The sequence below is a fragment of the Semicossyphus pulcher genome, unplaced genomic scaffold (genome assembly GCF_022749685.1).
Source record: "Semicossyphus pulcher isolate SPU_LCO1_2020_fin unplaced genomic scaffold, fSemPul1.0.p SCAF_2, whole genome shotgun sequence".
Lineage (NCBI taxonomy): Eukaryota > Metazoa > Chordata > Actinopteri > Labriformes > Labridae > Semicossyphus > Semicossyphus pulcher.
In genome coordinates, this window is record NW_027211693.1 from 17,132,134 (window position 1) to 17,153,297 (window position 21,164).

The following is a 21,164-nucleotide window of genomic DNA, read 5'->3' on the forward strand; positions in this document are numbered from 1 at the left end:
ACATGATTCCTGTTGAGATGTGATTCAATCAGAGCATCTAAACAACTTCTTATCAAGTAGTTAAACTTTCCGTCTTGAGAGACCGTTAACAGTTGGTGTTGCTATGATGTTCTTGACTGACAACGGAGTGCATCATATCAGAAGATATCCTTTAGTCCCGCCCACCGCGCCCTCAGCCGACCAATGAGCCGCAAGAGTCGAAGTTCACGGTTTTTCTCGCGTACAGCCTTCTTAAATCCCCTCTCCTCCAGGTTTGAGTCGGCCATTTCAACTCTACAGGCATACCCCACCGACTGAGGCATCCGGACAGCGACTGAGAACATCTGAAGATGAGTGAACAAGCTGTTTCCTTCGCTAAGGACTTCTTGGCTGGTGGTATTGCTGCTGCCATCTCCAAAACAGCTGTAGCCCCCATTGAGAGAGTCAAGCTTCTCCTCCAGGTAAGAGCTAACACTTTCTTAAAACAGCATGAAAAGTTATTTAATGTTTATGAAATACTGCCTGCTCGTGTCTGCACACTGATGTTGTTAATTTACAACATTTTCTTGCTGATGTCCAAGTGATGGAGGGTACATTTAACAAAGTAGCAACGACATGATGTAAAGAACGTGAGGTGAAGATGCTGCATTGTAAAGCGTAGAAACTTAAGATAGTGAATCAGCTCTGTAACAGATTGGTGCAGGCACAGATGGAAATGAGCACAATCTAGCTGCATCACATCTGTTACGCAATACACCGACCAGAGAGCTGCAGTCTTGCCCAGCTTAATTTCAGTGTGTTATAAAAGGCAGACGTGACCATCCACTGTGACTGTGGTGTTCACAAAAGTTCATGCTCCATGACAGGTCTTTAGTTTGGCTTGAAAACAAATAACCAAGGTCACAGCAAGGTTTGCGCCATGGTAGTCCAGTGCTGCATTGGGCCTGAGATCAGAAGCAGCAGCAGGAGGTGGGGCTGTGAATTGTTGAATGGTTGCCATGAGTGTAGTACTCTGGCACATGGATGCTAATGTGTCAGGCAGACACATGAGAGTCATGGGAATTGGAGTCCTCACTAACTATAGTTGTTAGAAAGTTAACAGGTGCTCATTTACACTGGATAATTAGGAGATGTTAAACTCGATCTAATGCACTGCCACTTCTCTGCTTTAATCACAGGTACAACATGCCAGCAAACAGATCTCAGTCGACAAGCAGTACAAGGGCATCATCGACTGTGTCGTCCGCATCCCCAAAGAGCAGGGCTTCCTCTCGTTCTGGAGAGGGAATCTGGCCAACGTCATCCGATACTTCCCCACTCAGGCCCTCAACTTTGCTTTCAAGGACAAGTACAAGAAGATTTTCCTCGACGGCGTAGACAAGCACAAGCAGTTCTGGAGATACTTTGCAGGTAACCTAGCGTCAGGCGGTGCCGCTGGTGCCACGTCGCTCTGCTTCGTCTACCCCCTCGACTTCGCCAGAACACGTCTGGCCGCTGATGTGGGCAAAGCCGGACAGGGGCGCGAGTTCAAAGGCCTGGGAGACTGCTTGGTGAAGATCAGCAAGTCTGATGGCATCAAGGGTCTGTACCAGGGCTTCAGTGTCTCCGTGCAGGGCATCATCATCTACAGGGCGGCTTACTTTGGCGTCTATGACACAGCAAAGGGTGAGCAGACACTTAAAAGCTTTATATACTATCTTTTCTCAGTGGACTTCTTTGACTTTTTGGATTTAAGTTAACCTTGATTGTAATTTCTCTCACAGGCATGCTCCCAGACCCCAAGAACACACACATCTTTGTTAGCTGGATGATTGCTCAGTCTGTGACCGCGGTGGCCGGTCTCGTGTCTTACCCCTTCGACACCGTCCGTCGTCGTATGATGATGCAGTCTGGACGCAAAGGAGGTAACAAACACAAGATATCAAAACATAACTTTCAGTTTCGGCTGCTTTGTTGGCAGAATAAAGGCTTGACATCTCTTTGCTTTTCCGTTTTTCCCCTCAGCCGACATCATGTACAGCGGCACCATCGACTGCTGGAGGAAGATCGCCCGTGATGAGGGCTCCAAGGCCTTCTTCAAGGGAGCATGGTCTAACGTGCTCAGAGGCATGGGCGGCGCCTTCGTGCTCGTCTTGTACGACGAGCTTAAGAAAGTCCTCTAAGTCGTTTTTGTATGTCCACTGTTCATGTTGTGAAGTTAAACTGTAACATATCTTGTACATTTGGAAAGATTTAAAATGCTGCGCTTTATATTTATAGGGACCAACTAGTATTTTCTACTAGTTGTACTGGGGGGATCTGTTCCATACTCTTCTCTTGGCCCATGCTTTTTCTTTTGTTCTGCCCCTCACCTGAATGTCATTCCCTGTCACACAGGAAAAAGAGAAATAAACACAACCTACTGAGTGAATCCTCCGTCTGGTTTGGAAATGTAATGTCATATTTGAAGGGTATCATTACAGACAGTTTGACAGAGTGTCTCACAGGCGTGTTGTTTCAGGAAGCCGTTTGGCAGCGTCCTGTGAGAAGTGAAAGCTTGGAGCTGCAGAGGGTCTCCCAGGTTGTTGTTGGGGTCGAGCCAAAATCAGCTGAGAAAGTTGACCTGCTGACGGTATTTCAGTCCAGGCATGTTTGCAGAAAGGTGATATGCAGGAAGCGTCAGGAGCTTTAGCAACATACATGCATAGTTCGGCTGAACATTTGCTCGAGTGACTCTCTAACCAGGCTAACCTGTCGCGGGGTGGATTAATCCAACCTGCTAAATATACTTTTATCTCTTGCCAAGCCTCTTGTGACTCTGACTGGAGTGACTGAGGACTTTAACCTTGAGCTTGCTTGACAGACACACCTGTTCCAATTATTTACTATCATGGTCAAGTGATCTCTAAATCATTGCCAAATAAAAAAATGTATGTTTATTACAGCACAGAAGCAAAAGTCACAGTCGAGTTCTCTCATCTGTTTCAGGCGGATGTTGCTGTGTATTTAAACAGGGTTGCATGAATTGAATTCCTCCTGATACACGATCTCTTCAGCTGTAAGGAAGCGCATGATTGTAGCCGACACAGGGGAGGACGCAGTGTACCTCTTGCCGTCTGTAACCAGGGTGTGTCAATTTTGTAATATTCCCTCTCCCTCTCAACACTAAGTGTCTACAGCTGCATACATTTGAACTATTTGGACTCTGCCACATTAGCATCCCAACAATATACCGTCACTTTGTATTATGAACTACATCCATACTATGAAATCACATGGCCACTTGGCAGCTTTGATCAGTCTTCAGCCATTTCCTTTGACCAATTTAAAGAGCTGAAACTCCCCCGGGAACATCATCTACCCACTTCAGGATAAGAACATTAAGACACTGTTTCAATTAAGAGGCTGTTTGACAGGTGGTCTGACATTCTAATTAGCAATGACTTGGAAACAGCATAATCGAGCTCCCTGTCCAAGAGCGGGCTTGTAACATCACAGAAATCCTCCACGAGCGTTCGGTCGCTGCAGCTGTAATTGCTTTTATTGAAAGTTTGAGCACATAATTGGAGTCGATGAGAATAAGTTGTTCAGATCAAAAATATTAGTGCAACTTTGAACCATTGTTCACCCTCACAGTTCATCAGGAGTTTAATGCTGTCACTGGAGATATCTTCAGTGTAGTATTGCTCCCATGCGATGCTGAAACAATGTCGCCTACGTCGACGTGCCAGCTACAGATAATGTTAGTGCCATAAAGGTTTTCATCGTGTGAATTTATCCAGTAGACACTCACTGTGTTTAGTCTGAACCCAGACTGATCTTGAAAGGACACAGCCTCATTTTAGCAACACTATCAGATTACATGGTTTACTCAGCTGGGCATACTTTAATCTCCTTTCAGTGATTCAGAAAGTCTTGGACGTAACCGCCGACCCCTGGAAATCACATTTTAATACCGTGTTGACCAATCCATTCCCAAAGAGCCCCTCTCAGCAGGTAGCAATCCTCCCTTCAGCCGCTCCATTACAACTTTTAACAGGGATTAGTGAATCAGAGGCAGCAGGGATCACAGCCACACAGTCAGTCTGTCTGTGTGTGTGTGTACGGCTTAAGATACGCCGGGCCTCCTTCAGGTCAAGTCTGGGTAACGAGTCAGACCAGTGTAGTCAATGAGTTTTAGTGTGACAAATTTCATTTATTTGGCTGGTAAGCTGCAACGATCCTAAATGTGCTCTTTAATTCATGAATATTTCAGCCTTTTCGGAGACAATAACTTCCTTAAAACTTATTTTGCTCAAAATGTTTGCATGTCTCAAAAATTGAGGTCAGCAAGAGTTTGTTTTTTTAATCAGCATTGGGAAAAACATTCAAAATTCATTTAAGTAAAAGTATCAGCCCCCCCTGCTTTAAGTATTTCCCCCAACATTAAGTGTCCCAGTACTGCAAATACACCTGCTGAAACTCCTAAGTGTTACAGGCTGAGATGCTTAGGCTGCGTGCTAAAGGAAGTATCCTTTACTGAAGTAAAAGTACCACTACCACACGTAGAAGTCCTGCATGAAAAACATTACTTTTATAGTATTTTCAGCAACATAAATTCAGTATTCAGAGCAGGAGTATGAGATTACTTTTACTGATGCAATATTTAGAAACATTTTATGTAGATTTACTGTTTTATTTGGTCCCAGAGAAGCTAATCTAAACTATTTCATAAACCATTTGGTAGTGATAATGCAGTACTGTTTTTAAAATGTGTTTTATATATTTAAAATTTAAATTTTCTCAGTAAATACTCAAAATACAAAGTTAATTGGATTGGGAGGTACAGTACTGAAACTACTGTTTTGAAAGTAGTAAGGTGTAAATACAAAGTAGCACATAATGATAATACACAAGTAAAGTACAACTACCTCAAATATTGTACTTATTTGTTTAGTCATATTCTACATGCGCTGTCGCTTATCGGCTACTGTTAAAAGGGACACATCAGTGTCCACATGGAGGTCTACGCATCACCGCATCTACCCTCCACAAACGCAAGCTAACTAGCAGCTTCCTGTCAGGCCGCCTGTTACGTAATCTCAGCTGTTAGACTGAGTTACGTCACGGCCGCACGGGTTCATGACCTCAGTGTTTTCTACTCATGAGGGAAAACACACAGCGAGATGACTTATAAATAAGTGATGCAGTTTAAAGGCGGTATGATAACACCAAGCCCTCTGCTAAGTGTTTTCACGGGGTACACAGACTGTGTGCTGAAACTTTAATAGTCATTTTACTACACCAGACATCTGCTGAGCGTCTTAGTTATGATGTTAACAGCATCAAATGAGGCTTCCAATACCAGCTAAAGGAGATTTTTTCTCTAGTCTTGCCTCAAGCAGGGGAATTATATTTTATTTTTTATATTTCTTGTTTTAAATTAGTTCATATTCATCATTTTCTGTTGCAGACTTTCATTTTTTACATTTTGAAATCTGTTATTAAGACTATCCATCATAACTTAATGTGTATTCATTAATATCACAAAATCGATAATATTCAGATCAAATCTAATCATCCAAAGTCGTTTTTGGTCCCCAGTCCTGTTCGGTGTTAAGCCGAAGAGCAATGTTAGCGCCACCGTGTGGTACGTCTTGGCTACTGTCACTTTAAATAAATTAAGACCATGTGACCGAGCCGATGACATTTGCAGTGAAATATTTTTTTCAAATAGTGTCAACCGAAAACTCATTTTTACCTTTACTGAGCTACTTTTGAGTTTTCATCCCTGTTGCATCATCATCAGAGTCTGAGTGATTCAGAAGGTTAAAAAAACGGTCTAATCCCAAACCTGTGATGCAGGCAAGTAAACTTTATCTCAGGCATTAATTTGTTTATTTATCTATTCATTCATTTTAATCATCAGTGCACTGGATATGTATGATAATGGCTCTGGCTGGATTATTCTATCTGACAATAAAACCTCAATCAGGAGAAGACTGGCCTTAATGAACTGCAATAACCAGACTTATAAATCTTTCCCAACATTATCTTTGTTATTAATGGCTCTGTTCACATTTGGTATTAACATGTGTTGTCTCAATCTGGACAACACTATCATAATAACTGCTGCCTTTATTAATGTCCAAGCTCTTTACAACATATTGTAGCACAACAAAAAGAGCAGTTCTCATTCTTTATCATTTGTTTTAGCACTTTGGACGAATAATTGAACAATTATTGGTCGTATATGTCTTTGTGATTTAAACAGTGAATAGTTTTACTCTCTAAAATATGTTACAATTCATTCATTGTGTAAGTGATCACATGCTGAGTAGTCCATCTAATTACTGAGCCCACATGTCATAAAATACATTAATAAGGACGGTCACAAAGATCTGCTTAATTCATAGGTCTGTCCAAATAGACGTGATGTTCTGTGACTCCCAGCGCTGTAACTTTAGCTACTTCTAGTATATAGAGGCCTATGTTTTATTTCCACACTTCTTTGGTATTTATAGGCTACATCTCTATTTTTGTTTAGTGCTGCACCGTGTGACTTTTCTTCTCTTTACTTTCTTAGAATATGTTATGTGACCAATGCAGGAGAAATGAAATTGTTTTTACTCTTGTTACATGTAAATCAAAATGCTAAATGTTGCAGAATGTGAATCACTGAACTGTTAAAATCAGCTTCTGCAGAGTTTTCACTCTGATACACAATAACATTCAGTTAGCTGTAGAAAAAAGCAGTCTCGTACAGCAGATATTCAATGTCAGTATAAATATGTGGGATGAGACTGGTTTGAACACATGAAGAGCACATTTCCAGAGTCCAGTGTCCTTCACTCAAAACATCTCAACATTTTGACCATGCTGGTTTTAAACAATGTCAAAGAAACATTTTAGTAGCAATGACTTTTTCAGTCACATCATGTTTTTATTTGGACCCAGGAGTTAAAGGTTTCAGTTGAGTTACAGACTTCTTTAGGTTGGTCTCTTGCTGCGAGTATGTAATGTTTTTGGAAATGCACATTCAGTCCTGAGAAATTCAGAAATGTTTTGAGAAATGAGCCAAAGCTTTCAAGAAAAAAAAAATTATATATATCACATATTCTCAGTAATACTAATGATTTCAGCGGAGCTTATGACTTGACGCCATGTATAATATAACTGTGTTTTTATGAGTTATACTGGAAGAAGGAAACCTTCCCTCAATAGTCAATCCCTGTAAACAAAGAGGTAGAAAGTAGCTTCGTACATTCACTCACACTAGATAAGTACAACTTTGATGTACTCATATTCTACTGGAGCACTTTCTCCTTCTGTATGGCTATTTAGAGGTTAATATGTATTTTACTCCACTACATTAATTTAAAATTCATAGCTATTAGTCTCTTGTTTAGATTAAGACTTTAAAAAACTGTGAATATGATTGCAAATGTGTATGAGTAAGAGATCCAATTAAAGACTCATTTCCAAGCCTTAAAAGTGTTTATTTTAAATAACTGTGTGAGGCCCACAGGGGTCAAATTATGAATTATTTCACAAAGGCAGCAACAGTTGGCAATTTCTTATTTTATTTTATCTAACATAGTCATATATCATTTTAATGCAGTGTATATACTTATACTTGTGATACTCACAGATTTTGTAGATAGATAGATAGATAGATAGATAGATAGATAGATGCTGTCAGGTAAAGCTGTCACCTGTAGATGGCCTCGTGTCACAATCAGCAGCAGGCTCGCGCGGACTCTCAGCAGCCAATCACAGCTCCTATTTAACTAGCTCAGTAAAGTTCGCTTTTTTTCCGCCGTTTCACTTCGCGTTTCGGGGCAACAGCTTCTTCTCGGTGCTAAAGATGTGGAAGAACCAGCCTGCTCCGGCTATGAGCAACACGTCTCTGCTCAAAGTGAAGGATAGGAGCAGAAAGAGCGTGTTGTTGTAAGAGAGGAAGATGTATCTATGGCGCCTCTCCATCGCCATAACGCTCGGCTTGGTGTGGTATTTTTCAGACTGTGGCCGCACGGTAACTCAGTACTTTCTCTGCTTCCTCTTTTGTTTCACTACTCCGCTGTTATGGGGGAACAGTGGGCGGGAGAGCAGCACCCAAACCGATGAAGAGACGAAGGAAAACACACAACAGGTATTAAAAGAAGTCTACATTCGCCAGTTGCATTGCATATTTGGCTTGTGACTGCAGTAAAGTTGCTTCTACGAGCTCTGTTGCACTATCATTACTGTGCTTTATTGAGTTAAAGATTAACAGTGTGACCGTGAGATGCATTTGTAGATGATATTTTATAACTTTATACGTTACTAAATGAGATAAATCTTTAAATATTAATAATGTTTCAGCAGTAACGTCTCTACAGAATTACAAATCTCTACTGTAACTTGTTTACCAGGTTTTACACATACCAAAGCTGTCAAAGGAGTAAAATAATGTGAAATATTGAAGTATAAGTCATAGCCTGAGGCCTGGAAAAACTTGTTTTCACTCATCACATAGCTCACAGGGGCCTGGAGTTCAGCACTGCTTGTTGTTGCATTTTTTACTATCTCTGCGGTTCAAGATAACTCGGGGATTTCACTCTTTGTTTCATGTTTCGCAGGAAAAAGAAGAACAGTTGTTTGGTGATCTGATCGATGGAGAAAGCGGTGAGCAGCAGGATGAACCAGCAGACTCTGAGTACCCACATGTAAAGAGGTCTCTACAGCAAGGTGAGGCCTGTTTTAAACTGTAGAAAAGGTGTTTTGAAGGATGTAAACACGTTTGTCTTTGCAGGATGGACTCACTGTAAGAATGTGTTTAAAAAATCAGGGGTCTGCTCTTGACTGCAGGGTGTTTTCCCAGCAAACTGAAGCTCTGTTTTCACTTGACACAGTTGAAAAGGACAGTTTTGCATAGACACAGCTGCAGCTGGAGCTCATGTTACATGAAGTGAGGAGGGGCGTGACGAAAAGAAGAAAGATGGAAAAACACACCCTCTCTCAAAAAGATAGATGACTGTCATGTCTTAAACAGGAAGTGAGATATCTGGTTTAAATTTCTCATTGTTGAATCAGAAGAGTCTGTAAGAGTGTCAGTAGGTGTGTATTTTGTGCTATATTCTGATTTCTCATGGTTAAAGTTGGGCCTTTTTAAAAGCATTGAACATTGTAGATGAGCAAACAGGATGAATTTGCTTCTTGGCTTTAAAAGTGCTTCATCTGTTCTCTTTTTAGTATCGCACTCTTCTTCACATGTATGAGCTGTTAACCATCTGGTGTCCAGCTTGACTTTTCATGCATTCCTTTCATTTTTGTTTCTTGTTTCGCCCCTTTAAAACCGTCTCTATCTCACATGCATGCTATCTAGCGTTCTGCAGACTTAGCTATAACTCTGACTTCCCCCTTATCAGTCAAACAGAGTAGAAAGATGCCAGGAACCTGTAACGCATGAAAAATGGTACAGCCTCCTGTAAACGCGTAAACACTGTAGTCATAATGACTCGGAAAGTAATTGTGAAACTACTTTTCGTTGTTACAATGTTGTTTAGCTATTAATACAGAAACAACTACAGAAACTAAAGGAACTAAAGTACAGTCTTTTCCTGCCTGTTTCCTTTAGAGTCTGTAAAATGTGAATAATTCTGTTTTATTCTATAAATGCTTCATGATCCACACATTTAAATGGATTCTCAGTTTTTCTCCTCCTGGTGTATAAATAATCTGACGTTGCTGTAAATACAAACACACTCGGTGATGAATAGATCTGCGTTCAGCTCCGCACGTTCAGAGGAAAATCCTGTCATGGATATTTGTGCCGAGTTTTGACATGAATAACTCGGACAGGATTTCACCAAACAAGCTTTAAATTCAGTGCAGCTCGAGTTTGATGTTTGAGCGTGGGAGATTGGTGTTAATGTGAATTCCCTTTGTGACTTTCTCCCCTCAGTGTTTGAGTGTGCCTACGCTCAGCTGGTCCTGCCTTGGTACAGCGTTCCCGAGCCTCCTGAGCGCCAGCCTCTGCACCAGGTGCTCAGCAGGGAGGTGGACTTTGTAATCGACCGGATCATTGAGAGAGCAAAAGACTTTGATGTTTGCCAGGCGGTGGTGGGCTCCATTCGGATTCTGACCCAGCACTTGCATAATGCGAAGCAGTCTGACAGGTGAGACTTTACTCCTTGTTCATGTTTTAAAAGAAAGGGAATTCATGCTGGTCAGTTACTCTTTGCTCCCAGTGATGTTTCTCTATAAAAAACCTCCATATTTTTTATCACCCATCAATAATTCACCTCATTTTTACAAGATCGTACCTCAGATAACATCCTCATGGTTGTAAGGTGCTGCAAGTTTTGTAAATCCCATCAGATTACAGACTTGGATAATGATTAATCAGAGATATGTGTTGATAAACATAGATGATCGGTCGTTTACTTCCTGTTTACTTTCTGTGTCAGAGATCTCTTGTTCACGTCCAGAGCCGACGAGATCGCGTTCCTCAGAGATTTCTCTGACGCTCTGGTACGTAACCTTTTCCCCAAATCTCTCTGGAGCCAAGAAGTCAACCGCTGTGCCTTAAATGAGATCGTTGCCATAAAGGGTAAGAAAGCCTTAAATTCTCTCTCTGCAAGAACACAGCCTTACATAAGTGCTAAGCCTCCCTGGACTTCTTCACAAGTGTGAATCGTATGTAATCCCTTATTGTCAGCAGCATTATAGTGCTTAAGAGATGAATTTTGGGCTACAGAGAAGGAAGGAGCTTTCCACACTGATTTGCCAATTCCCTTTAGGGCTGTCAGTTTTTTTAGTAACAGATAAAATGTCTCGTCTTGTGGGAGTCTGGCTGTGCAGGAGGCTTTTGCAATTATGCTGGAGCCCTGTTACAATAAGTGATTTTAACAGCTGTAGTTAAAAATGATCCGCATATCCACATTTCTCTTAATCTTGGCAGCGAGAAGCACATTTGTGGTTGTCAGCAGTTGGTAAATTATACAGTGCTTGAAACGGGGCTTTGTCTCGCTGTTAACATGATAATCCCAGTTTTGCCTAATAATGTGATTTGTTGTCTGTTTCGGGTATTAATATTGATGAATGCGGTGACTTAGCTTTGCTTTTTAAACCTTTTAAAACACTTTCTCAACTACACAATGCATAAGAAGTCAAAAGAGTTTCAAACAGGTTGAAATGCCATGTTTAAGATGATTGTATGCGAGGATGGAGGTTTTGTGTCAGCAGATTACGAGGGAGGTCGGCGTCATTCAATTGACAATAACATTTTTCAAGTCAAATTTAAACCTTTCTGCTACTTTTTAGGTTTTTATTTCTTATGTTCTTTTCCCTTTTCCCTTTGAAATCTGCTACTTGGAGTAATTAAACATCTTGGGAATAGTTTGGTTTCTTGTGCAGATGAAACCAAAGAGATCAATGGTGTTAATTTGTGAGCTTTAGAAGGGATGGTGGGTGGGTTTGGTTTCCTTTGGACGGAGACAAGCAGATTGTTTTCAGTCTTAATTATAAGCTAGAGGCAACAGCTGCTGCTCAATTGTGGCAAGAAATCAAATTACCATATTTTAGAAAAAGTTAAACTGTTCCTTTTTTGTTAAACTTTCAATTGTGGAAGTTATTGTAACTGCCTGCAGCTGTGAATGAAGAGGAGTCACAATTAGGGATGCGCCGTATTATATATTATTATTATATCGGCATCAACAGATATGTCATTTATCTGCCGATATTTTCCGCCGATAAAACGTTTTAATTCTGCCTAAATGCTCTGTTGCTGCTGATTCCTTAAAACAGCTTGACGTAATGCTTAGACATTAACTCGCGCGCACTGCCTGCACTGCTCCTCTTCCGTCAAGCGTAAAGACGGGTGCGAGATGTCTGCAGTATGGCAGCTTTTCAAAGTTTCTGAAATGGACAGCAAGGTCGATTTCATTTTATTTTCAGTTTATTTGTTCTGTGCAGTAGGTAAAACGAGCCCTAGTTGTGGTTATTGTCCGGATTGTCATGAGCATCATCCGAGCCTGTCCAAGTTGTATGAATATTAGTTTTATTTGAAAGAAAATGTTGCATACAAACAAATTTGGCATTTTGTACATAACCTAAGTTTAAGTACTTTTCTTATATTGCCCAGTAAATGTGTACATTTTAAAAAGCACTGTATTATGTTGTTTCTGCGTCTGCCAGTGGGCCACTACAATAAGAGTAGACATGATATCAATTCCACTACAGGGGAGACTTGACCTCATATGTCTGTATGGAAATCGTCAAGAAGGGTTGATAAATATCGCCATGTCTGATATCGACAAAAAAGCAAATATCGTGCATCCCTAGTCACAATGTCAAATGTGCATACTGTGCCTCATGATATGTGCGTGTGCTTTTTAAAACGCTGTTTGTAGGTTAAGTGTATTCGCTGTTTTCCCGCAGGATTGGGTCTGTTGGTGACGTGGCTGTCCGACCCCGACAACCTGAACCAGCTGGTGGTGAGCCAGCTCGACAGCGTGACTCCTAAAGGCTCCGTGGACGAGCTGTGTGGGTCGGACCTGGATCTGACCTCTCTGGCTTCACAGGAGGCTGAAGGCGAGGGCAGTGAAGTGTGAGTGGCTCTGTCATCCGTTGCACACGGCTGGCTTGGCCCAGTCGTATCGAGCCTCAAAGCAATGAGCGTGTAAAAGCCACCGTCTGTGTTTTGAAATTGGAACTGACCTCGTTTTGTTTGTTTGTAGGAGCCTGGAGGGAGCAGGGATTTCAACCAGTGCCACATCCAAGACCAAAAGAAAAGGTGTGTTATTTAAAAGGCTTATTTAATTCATAGCTCCTTCCTGTACGATGAGCACATTATATTCCATGTTTATTTTTTCAGCTTAAAGTAAGAGAGTGTTTCAGATGAGGACGGTGGATCCTTGAGAGACAGATGGAGTAGTGTGTGGGCGTCAAGAAAATAAAAGCCTGTTCTTATGCAACGTCTTGTACAACAGTTTGATGAATAGCAATGTGTTTAACAGATATGTGACATTATCATTTTCTTTATCAGTTTGCCTTTCAGAGCATAATTAATCCCCAGCTTCTTTTATTTGTTCGTTCAGATGTCTAATTACACAAATGCCAAGCTGAATGCCAAGTAGTCTCTGTGCTGTCCTCGGTCGACTCTTATCTCTTTGTGCTGAAAAGAATCCAACAGAACTGACGACTGAATAAGAATTGATTATGCAACGATAACAGACCCTGTGAGGTGATAAATGTGTATTTTCTGCAATGGTCACATCACTGAGTCTGGTATAATCTGTAAGTCTGATGGGATACTTATTCATTGTTAGGCCATTGATTATAACTCTGAAAGTTTTATTATTAATCATGCTTATAGTGCCTCCATGCAAAACAAGATGTGGATTACACAGGGGAATTTTTTTCCCCCCTTATTATATTGCAAAAAAATACAGATTTAGAACCGATCTGTTTAAACATTTGAGTTTAAAATAAGGTGGCATTTTCTGTGGGGCTTATATTTGGTCTACTTTCCAGGCAACAAGTTGAAAGAAGGATGGTCAAAATTTGTGGACAAGGTGAAGTCCAAGAAGGCGAAGAAGAAAAAGATGAAGAAGATGGAGCAGGAGCTGGTGATGAGGATCATGGCGATCCAGGGCGACATGTCCAACGAGGACGATGTCAGCAGCAGGGAGGGCTCCGTCTACAGCCAGCAGGACTCTGACAGGGTGAGTCTGCGCTTGATAACATGACGCGCTAAAACTGAAGAGGACAACTTGTGAAATACGACAGACTTATTGTCTCTTTCAAGGAGGACAGCGATCTGGAGAACTACCTGACGAGCGTCCAGGAGGACATGATGGAATTCAAGCTGTCGTACGAGATGTGGCGTGTCGGCCGCTGGGCCGTCAGCATCCCACATGTGAGTTATAAATATCATGACAGTGTGGAATGTCCCGCGGGCTTGTTATCTGTCTCTGAGGCTCTGTAAAAGCTTGTCCTTGGATGGTATGTTAATGTTTGAGTAGCAGCGAACTGTGTTGTAGGCTGACTGGGAGGACGATGAGCTGAACTTCATGCTCCACCTGGAGGAGAAGGACAGTCCTGAGAACCTGCAGTGGGACATCAAGAAGACCTACATGGATGTGATATACTTCCGCAACAGATGGCAGGTACAAGGCAGATGGAGAACAATGTTTTGGGGGTGTAAATACATTTTAAATGTATCAAATGTCAAGCCGACTTTAAGATCATGTTGCCGTTTTTGTAAGGTTTTAATATTTCAGGGCAGGATGACAGAAAAACTTTGTGTTGCAGATAATATTATGCATTATATAAACTACATCCACTAACAGACTTCTCTAAAACTAAACATTATAACCTTTTATAAAGGTACACTACTGCAGGAGTGTTGTATAAGACTGCATTCATTTAAGCTAGATGAACAAGCAAGATGAGCTAGCAACTGAGTGTCTGCACACTGTAAAATCAGACCTAGTTAAAGATGTTTTGATGTTTTCTTCCAAGTGCTCTGTTGCAATCTGAAGAAATTAAGACAGATCTCGGTGCGTACAGAAAAAAACCCCCCCTTCAGCTGTGAACTTCAGACATCTTGCTATCTATTTAAACATTTCTGAGAGTGGAAAAACAACATCATGCTTGTTTAGGCTTGCTGCATTTTATCGCTGCTTTTGACCGCTGAACTGTGAATTGGTGAGATTCTCTCGCTGAATTAAAAGCGTTCGAATCATTGAGTTGATCTCAAAGTTCACATAGAAGTCAGATTGTGTCAATATGATGACATTTTTGTAACCATCATCGGAAGTATTTTTCTCAGCTTCTCTAGGTTCAGACTACTTAACAGCATGAGTGTGGGCAAGGTGTTTACTCAGATCAGATCCTATTTATAAAGAGAAAATATTTTCAGATTTTCTCAAAACTGATCTTAAACTGACAATCTCAAAGATTAATGGAGATATATGGCAATTGAAGGAGGACACTTCCCAATTTAACCAGTCTACGGTTGGGTCCCTTCGTTACGGTTGTAACTCTTGATTTTCCTCGCGGACGGTCTTTCCTTTTTAGACTGTTTGCCTTCATCTGAGCGTCTGATTTCTTTTCTTTGGATTTTTTCACTTATTTTTGAAGTTGCATCTGTAGTCATCGATTGTTTCTTTGTTCAGCCATAGTAGATTACTGTGTACTCGCAACACATTCAGAGACCAGAAAAGCAGGCGCTTAGCTCCGCCTACCCTCTCTGGCAGACCAACCACAGACCACAGACACCCAGTCTGTAATAATACTATATACTGCAAATGCAAAGGATTTCATCAGTGGGCCACAGGCTCAATCACCATTGTGTTACCTCATTCGGCGATAGAGACTTGACATTTATTAACATGAAAATCTTCTAGATTATTACTTTAAATACTTGTATGTCTATGTACATTTAAATAGTTTATGGTAATTCTGATTGTTCTGTTCCAACCGGCTATAAAGAAAAGAAACGTTTACATGTGGAAGAAGCTTACATTTTTCATTTCTAACTGAGATGGCTGAAGCTTAATATTCCCTCAGCTGAACTAACTGCTTTTACTTAAAGATCTTCTGTTTATTTTCATTTTTCATTTTAACTTCAGTGAACAGTTGTGCTTACAGTCTGTTCAGCGTGAGCCAGATGGATGCATTGTTGTGAAAACAAACCACAACTTTTGCCTCAGAAGTCTGGAATTCAAACTATGTGTACCACAAATTTAAATTGCATCATATGGTTCATAGTTTTATAACTTTTGCCAGATGTTAAAAAAACAACGGGGTGGAAGTAGAAAGTTTAGAATAGTTTTAAAAGACCCTCAAAATGGTCTTTCCTTTTCAGGACTCGGCCAGCCTGCCCTCCATCCTGGTGCTGGAGAACTCTGAGCTCAGCGACGCAATCAAAGAAGAAGCTCGAGTGTCTGTGCAGCGCTTCCTGCAGGTGAATGACACCAGAGGAACTTGTGTTTTTACAGAAACTCTTAAGTCTTCATGACTCAACATTTATTCTTTTCTCTTCCAGGAGTTAGTTGCTGATAATATGATCGGCCACACTCAACCGGTTTTTCAGTTCCTCTGCCCTCTTGACAAACTGCTGAATGAGGAGGAACATTATGGAGGCGTGTGGAGCCTGCTCAGCGGTCTGGCTTACTTCCTGACTCCTGGTCAAGAGGAAGAAGAGGTAACAAAAGTTTACATCCTAAAACCTGATTCTGGTTTATTACAACCCAGATCTTACTTTTGTACATTTGGCTATCTTCTAAAGTAAGATTGTACTTGCCAAGTTAAAGTGTTGTTTGATGGGGCATGATCACAGTCGGGGTTTAAATAAACTCCTGACAGAATATTTGTACGACAGAACAAAGGCGATAGTTAAATTATTACTCTCTGTGCTGCTTCAAACGGCGTCTATAAATGCCAGCTGGGGGTATAAATTCAAATGGGTTTTTAAATCAACTTTCCGTACTTGACTGTTTCATGCCCTGTAGGGATTTTAAGTAATATTGCGGTTTCCAGATCTCAGCTGTAACTTTTTATTGGTTATAGTGAAGTTATGTCAGCGGTGAAAGCCATGATGATCCCAAAGTTGTAAGAAATTCAGGTCGAAGATATCCTTATTTTTATTGAAGATATCCTTATTTTTAACATTTTGTAAGAGCTCAGATCCAAAGACTATGGATCCTACATTTCCCACAATGCAATTATTATGCAACAGTATTTCATTACGCACTGCCTGTTTGACAAACGCCCATATGTTTCAAACTTTGTAATACCTGTTTTTAATAGACTTTCAGGAAGTTTCAATCTGACTGTGTGTAGTCATACGGGTTTGTTTCTCAGACTATAGAGTCACAGAAGACCTTTTTATACAACTGTTGTATAGTGCTGCTTGTAATGGGGAAAGTGTCACTGCACCAGTGGATTTGTTGAGTCGTTGGTGTCTGCCACTCATAAGTCACCGGCACCTCAAGATCAGCAACAAAAGTACCTGAACGTCCTCATCCAGGTCTACACTCCCTCCCGCCCACTACTCTCTGCCAATGAACGTTGTTCCCTCCTGTCTTGATCGTTGCTTGTGCTGTATGAACTCTCAGAAGTAAGTCGCTTTGGGGGAAAAGCATCTGCTACATGAAATTGTAAGATTGTCTATCACATCCTGATAATTGTGTTTTCTTTGCAGACCTCCAGCCCTCAGACAGAAACCCAAAAAGGAATCGCAACAGCATCTTTACATCCTGAATCCACAGCTCTGCCTTCCGAAAACCCTGCTGCCTCTGCTGGGAATGTCCATGATGTTCCTGATGCCACAATCCCAACTATTGTCATCTCCCAGTTTGATCCTCCTTCAGAACCACCCGAGGAAGCGAGAACAGAAACTGAGCCACCGTCTGCAAATGGAAACTGCTCCCAAGACAAAACAGAGGAGTCTGATAACCCTTTAACCTCTCACTTTAAAATGATTTTCAAAGGGCTGGCCCGGTCGAGGTCACAAGAGTCTCTGGCCTCTACAAAAAGCATCGGTGATGAGGACCCGCCCGAGACAGACTCTACGCCACGCTGCAGCCAGAATGGAGGCCTTCACGGGGACAGTACAGACAGCCCATCGTGGCTCCATTTCAGTGCAAAGTCAAATAAAAAGGAGAAAATATGTTTCAAGATGTCTGGTGGAGCGAACAAGGCTAAAGGAAAGGACCAGGGCACTTTGCCAAGAGGCGAGGAATCCCAGTGTCAGAAGAGCCCAGTGAACTGGGAGCAGCTGGAGGCGACCAAAGCCATATTTGATCTGCTGAAAGAAATCTCTGGTTCGTTCAGCCTTCACACTCGAGAGGGGGATTGTTCGCAGCATTCAGAGCCTCAGTGTTTTTCTCTTCTGTACAGAATTAGCTAGAAATCACAAGTATTTCTCTGCCAACGTTTTTACAGCACACTGCAGCGCTTAAGACTGATTAATGCATTTTTTCTTAAAGTCTAAACAGCTTGTTTTTAGTTCATTGCAGTTCTCAAAGAAATCTAACGTGTGGGGACTTGACTCTCGCCTGCCAAAGCAAGTCCTCTGCAGTGAAATTTAGTCTGCTTTATTAATGATCGTGCTGTTTTGACGTGTGAGAGCACTGTTTTGATAAGTCCTTTGGGTGGTGCATTCATGTGCTTGTGATGAGCTACAACAGATAGATTTTAAGCGTTGGCAGCCAAACAGCAGGTCTGTTTGTCAATGGAACATTAAGATGGAGAAGATGAACGTCACTTTCATAACTCCATGCATTAAAAGGTTTTTATACATGTCTGGTATCTAAAATGCTAAGCTAAGTGAGTATGTTTTGCTTACAAAGTGAAGCTTCATCAGGAAACAATAACACGTCCTTAACACAGTGTCTCACTGGATAAACACAAAAACGCATTGAGTGATTTAAACAAGCCAGGAAGTGTTAGCTTTGTTGGCGCTCATGTTAAATAATCAATATTTTTAACACTGATTGAAAGGTCTCTAATGGTGCCAAAATTTAAGAGAATTAACAAGACAGGTCAGGTCAATTGTATCGATGCAGCCAACAAATTTGCCGGAGAGTGAGAAGACGAGGGAGAGAGCTGTAGGAAACTCTGGAGGGTGTGCAGAGACCCTGCCCTGCTGTGCCTGTACTTTAGTGTGTTTGAGAGGTTTCTGGGTGTCAAGCTTTGTGCAGTGGGTGGGCCAACCCCAGCCAATAACCACACGCAGGGTGTGAGGATGGGACTTCATAAAAACTTATAGCTACCAGGTGCTAGATCGTAAGCGGACATCAAGGTCAACAAATCTTACCAGACAAATCCTGCTTGTTCTCTCTTTAACAACAGACTGACACATCTGGCAGCAACCGATGAAGTGTCAGTCAAATTGTATAATAATGGTACACATGTATAAACTCTGATATGGTTTTCTTGAAGATGAACTTAGTGCTCTGTCTGCCCTAACAGGAAACTCCATCCTCATTAACATATTTGATGCCATTTTGAAACCTGTTATGCCCATCTTGAAAAAGTAAGTTTGTTGCTAACTTCGTCACATTTATAGATTTTTTTTTTCCTGAAATTACTATAAATTATGAATTCTGGTTGTGTTGTGTTCTTCTCCAGAAAAGTGAACTCTTTCCTGAACAAGATGAACCCAACAGAGCAGCAGATGGCCGCCTACATCGACACTCTGCGTGAAAAACAGTGGCCAGACTGTCAACCAGCAGCACCGTCTCCTCCTCGCACTGAAGATGAGAAGAACGAGACGAGGGACCGAGCGCACAGCCTCATCAATGCCAGATGTAGGTTTGACGATTCCTACGAATGAGAAAAAGGATGTTATTTTTATAAAACCATCACAAATGTATTTTATCCTCTCTCTGTAGACTCAAACTATCTCGTCCTGAAGAAGACGGACATGGACTCAGTTTTCAACCTTTTCCAGGACCGTGAAGAAAACAAAACTCTGGTTTATGTGAGCATCTTTACATTTCATCATCGATCTATATTTCAGTTTATATTTGATACAACACACGTTCTGATTTTGCTACCCTGTCTTTTGTTCAGATGCTCCTGTCATTCCTTTTGAGGGAATTTTTCCCCAATGAGCATTCCCTAAATGTGAGCGCTGCCGCCCTACAGAAAGTGACCAACTCCACCAACTGACCTCTGAACCCTTGATTGTGTTTTTAATGGTACATTTTAGAATATCCAATTATTTATGAGACATCTTAAAATGCCATATATTTGGCAAATTTCTGTATCAATGTCTGACACTCCTTTTTATTTGATTTTTACCTCAACATTACTGTGAATACACTTTGAATTTCCTTTTTTTAATTTTGTACAGTTGAACTGCATCTGTAAGTGATTTACTTGTATGAAATCAAATGTTCTTTGTGAGAGCCAGTTTTTTTATTTTTTTTTTTTGAACTCAAATCTACAGTTTGAATTTCACCCTTCATGTTTCAATGTAAAATACACACTTTCTAAAATATTTTGTGTCACTCTGAGCACTTCTGTATGGTGAGTGTTTGAATTATGCTTCTTTTTGCCCTTAGTTTAATATTATAGGATATCTCACGATTACTCACCACCTAAATCTTTCAAAATGGACGGTGCCACTATTAAAGGAAACTTGAAATACCTTTTTCAAAATAAAATATTTTACTGAAAAACTTTTCAGTTATAATTCTGGCTTTAACTTCTTAAGTGGATTTGGACTCTGCAAAGGATAAATATTGTAGTTATTGCGGTAAATATATGTAAATGAGTTGCTGAAACCAGCAGCTTTTTTTTGTTTTGATGCAATATTGGAGTAAAGGCTACAAGTTAATTCTCCAAGGGAAGTCCTCAAAGGTTAAATGTAAGACCTATTAGGATAATTACTTTAATAAAAACACCAAAATGTATTGGTAATATGCAAACACTTCCACATTTTTCAACTGAATTAAGCCACAGTCAACTAAATTTGGAGAAAAATGTAAGCGTCTATCTTTCCTGAAACGCTTTGCTGGTCAGCAGAAAACAATTTATCCAACAACTTTGGCCTTTTTTCTCTAACTTTCATGAAAGTGCTGTCTCTGATGCTCGCACATTTTCATTATGGAAGTGTACCAAAATTAATTGCCAGATTATTCTGGTCCAGGTCACAGGGGGAGATTATCTGGCAGCATAACGATATGAATTCATTTATTTTTCACTGAAGTTCCCTGGAGCCAGGTAACGACATCACACTTAACCAAAGACTTTAATTCACTGAACAAAACAGGTAAAAGCTTATTTGATCCTATTAGCAACACGAGGTGATGACTTGTTAACATGAATTTTAAGTGACAAACTCTTGATGGTTATTAACATACAGGTCACTATTTAGTCTGTCATTTGATGACCTTAACTGTGCTAGTCCCACCACTGGTTCAGTCCTTACGCATTCACTGTGGAGGAGTCATTATGGGTCAGACCAGAGTTTTAGTGTAAAGGTGTCTCTTTAGTGTCTTAAACTTTAAACAGCTTAGAAAACAAGTTCACCACATGGTCCATGTAAAATCTATCCTGGTGTATTTTCTAACATCACAGGTTACATCCGAGAATCTAGCTATTCTCTGACCCTTTATCACATCAGTGGACGTTGGAAACCAAAGTTTGTTGATTAGTGTATCCAATGTCTTCAAAGATTAACAAATGTTTCCAGTTAGTCACGTTACTGAAAAACAACGAGAAAA

General features: G+C 40.7%; 2 protein-coding genes across 2 annotated transcripts; both read left to right on the forward strand.

The window, feature by feature from the left end:
• Positions 1-235: 235 nt before the first annotated feature.
• Positions 236-2,389, forward strand: slc25a5 (solute carrier family 25 member 5). Its single transcript, XM_069669594.1, has 4 exons — positions 236-440; positions 1,158-1,644; positions 1,743-1,883; positions 1,984-2,389. Exons 1-4 carry the CDS (start codon positions 330-332, stop codon positions 2,139-2,141), a joined length of 897 nt encoding a protein of 298 aa, XP_069525695.1. The 5' UTR covers positions 236-329; the 3' UTR covers positions 2,142-2,389.
• Positions 2,390-7,736: 5,347 nt separating this feature from the next.
• Positions 7,737-20,093, forward strand: LOC138598633 (sorting nexin-25). The gene is made up of 16 exons (XM_069670456.1): positions 7,737-8,089; positions 8,559-8,667; positions 9,884-10,097; positions 10,389-10,531; positions 12,361-12,529; positions 12,660-12,715; positions 13,456-13,646; positions 13,730-13,840; positions 13,965-14,090; positions 15,794-15,892; positions 15,974-16,132; positions 17,132-17,753; positions 18,904-18,967; positions 19,063-19,241; positions 19,326-19,414; positions 19,507-20,093. Exons 1-16 carry the CDS (start codon positions 7,901-7,903, stop codon positions 19,603-19,605), a joined length of 2,619 nt encoding a protein of 872 aa, XP_069526557.1. The 5' UTR covers positions 7,737-7,900; the 3' UTR covers positions 19,606-20,093.
• Positions 20,094-21,164: the final 1,071 nt, after the last annotated feature.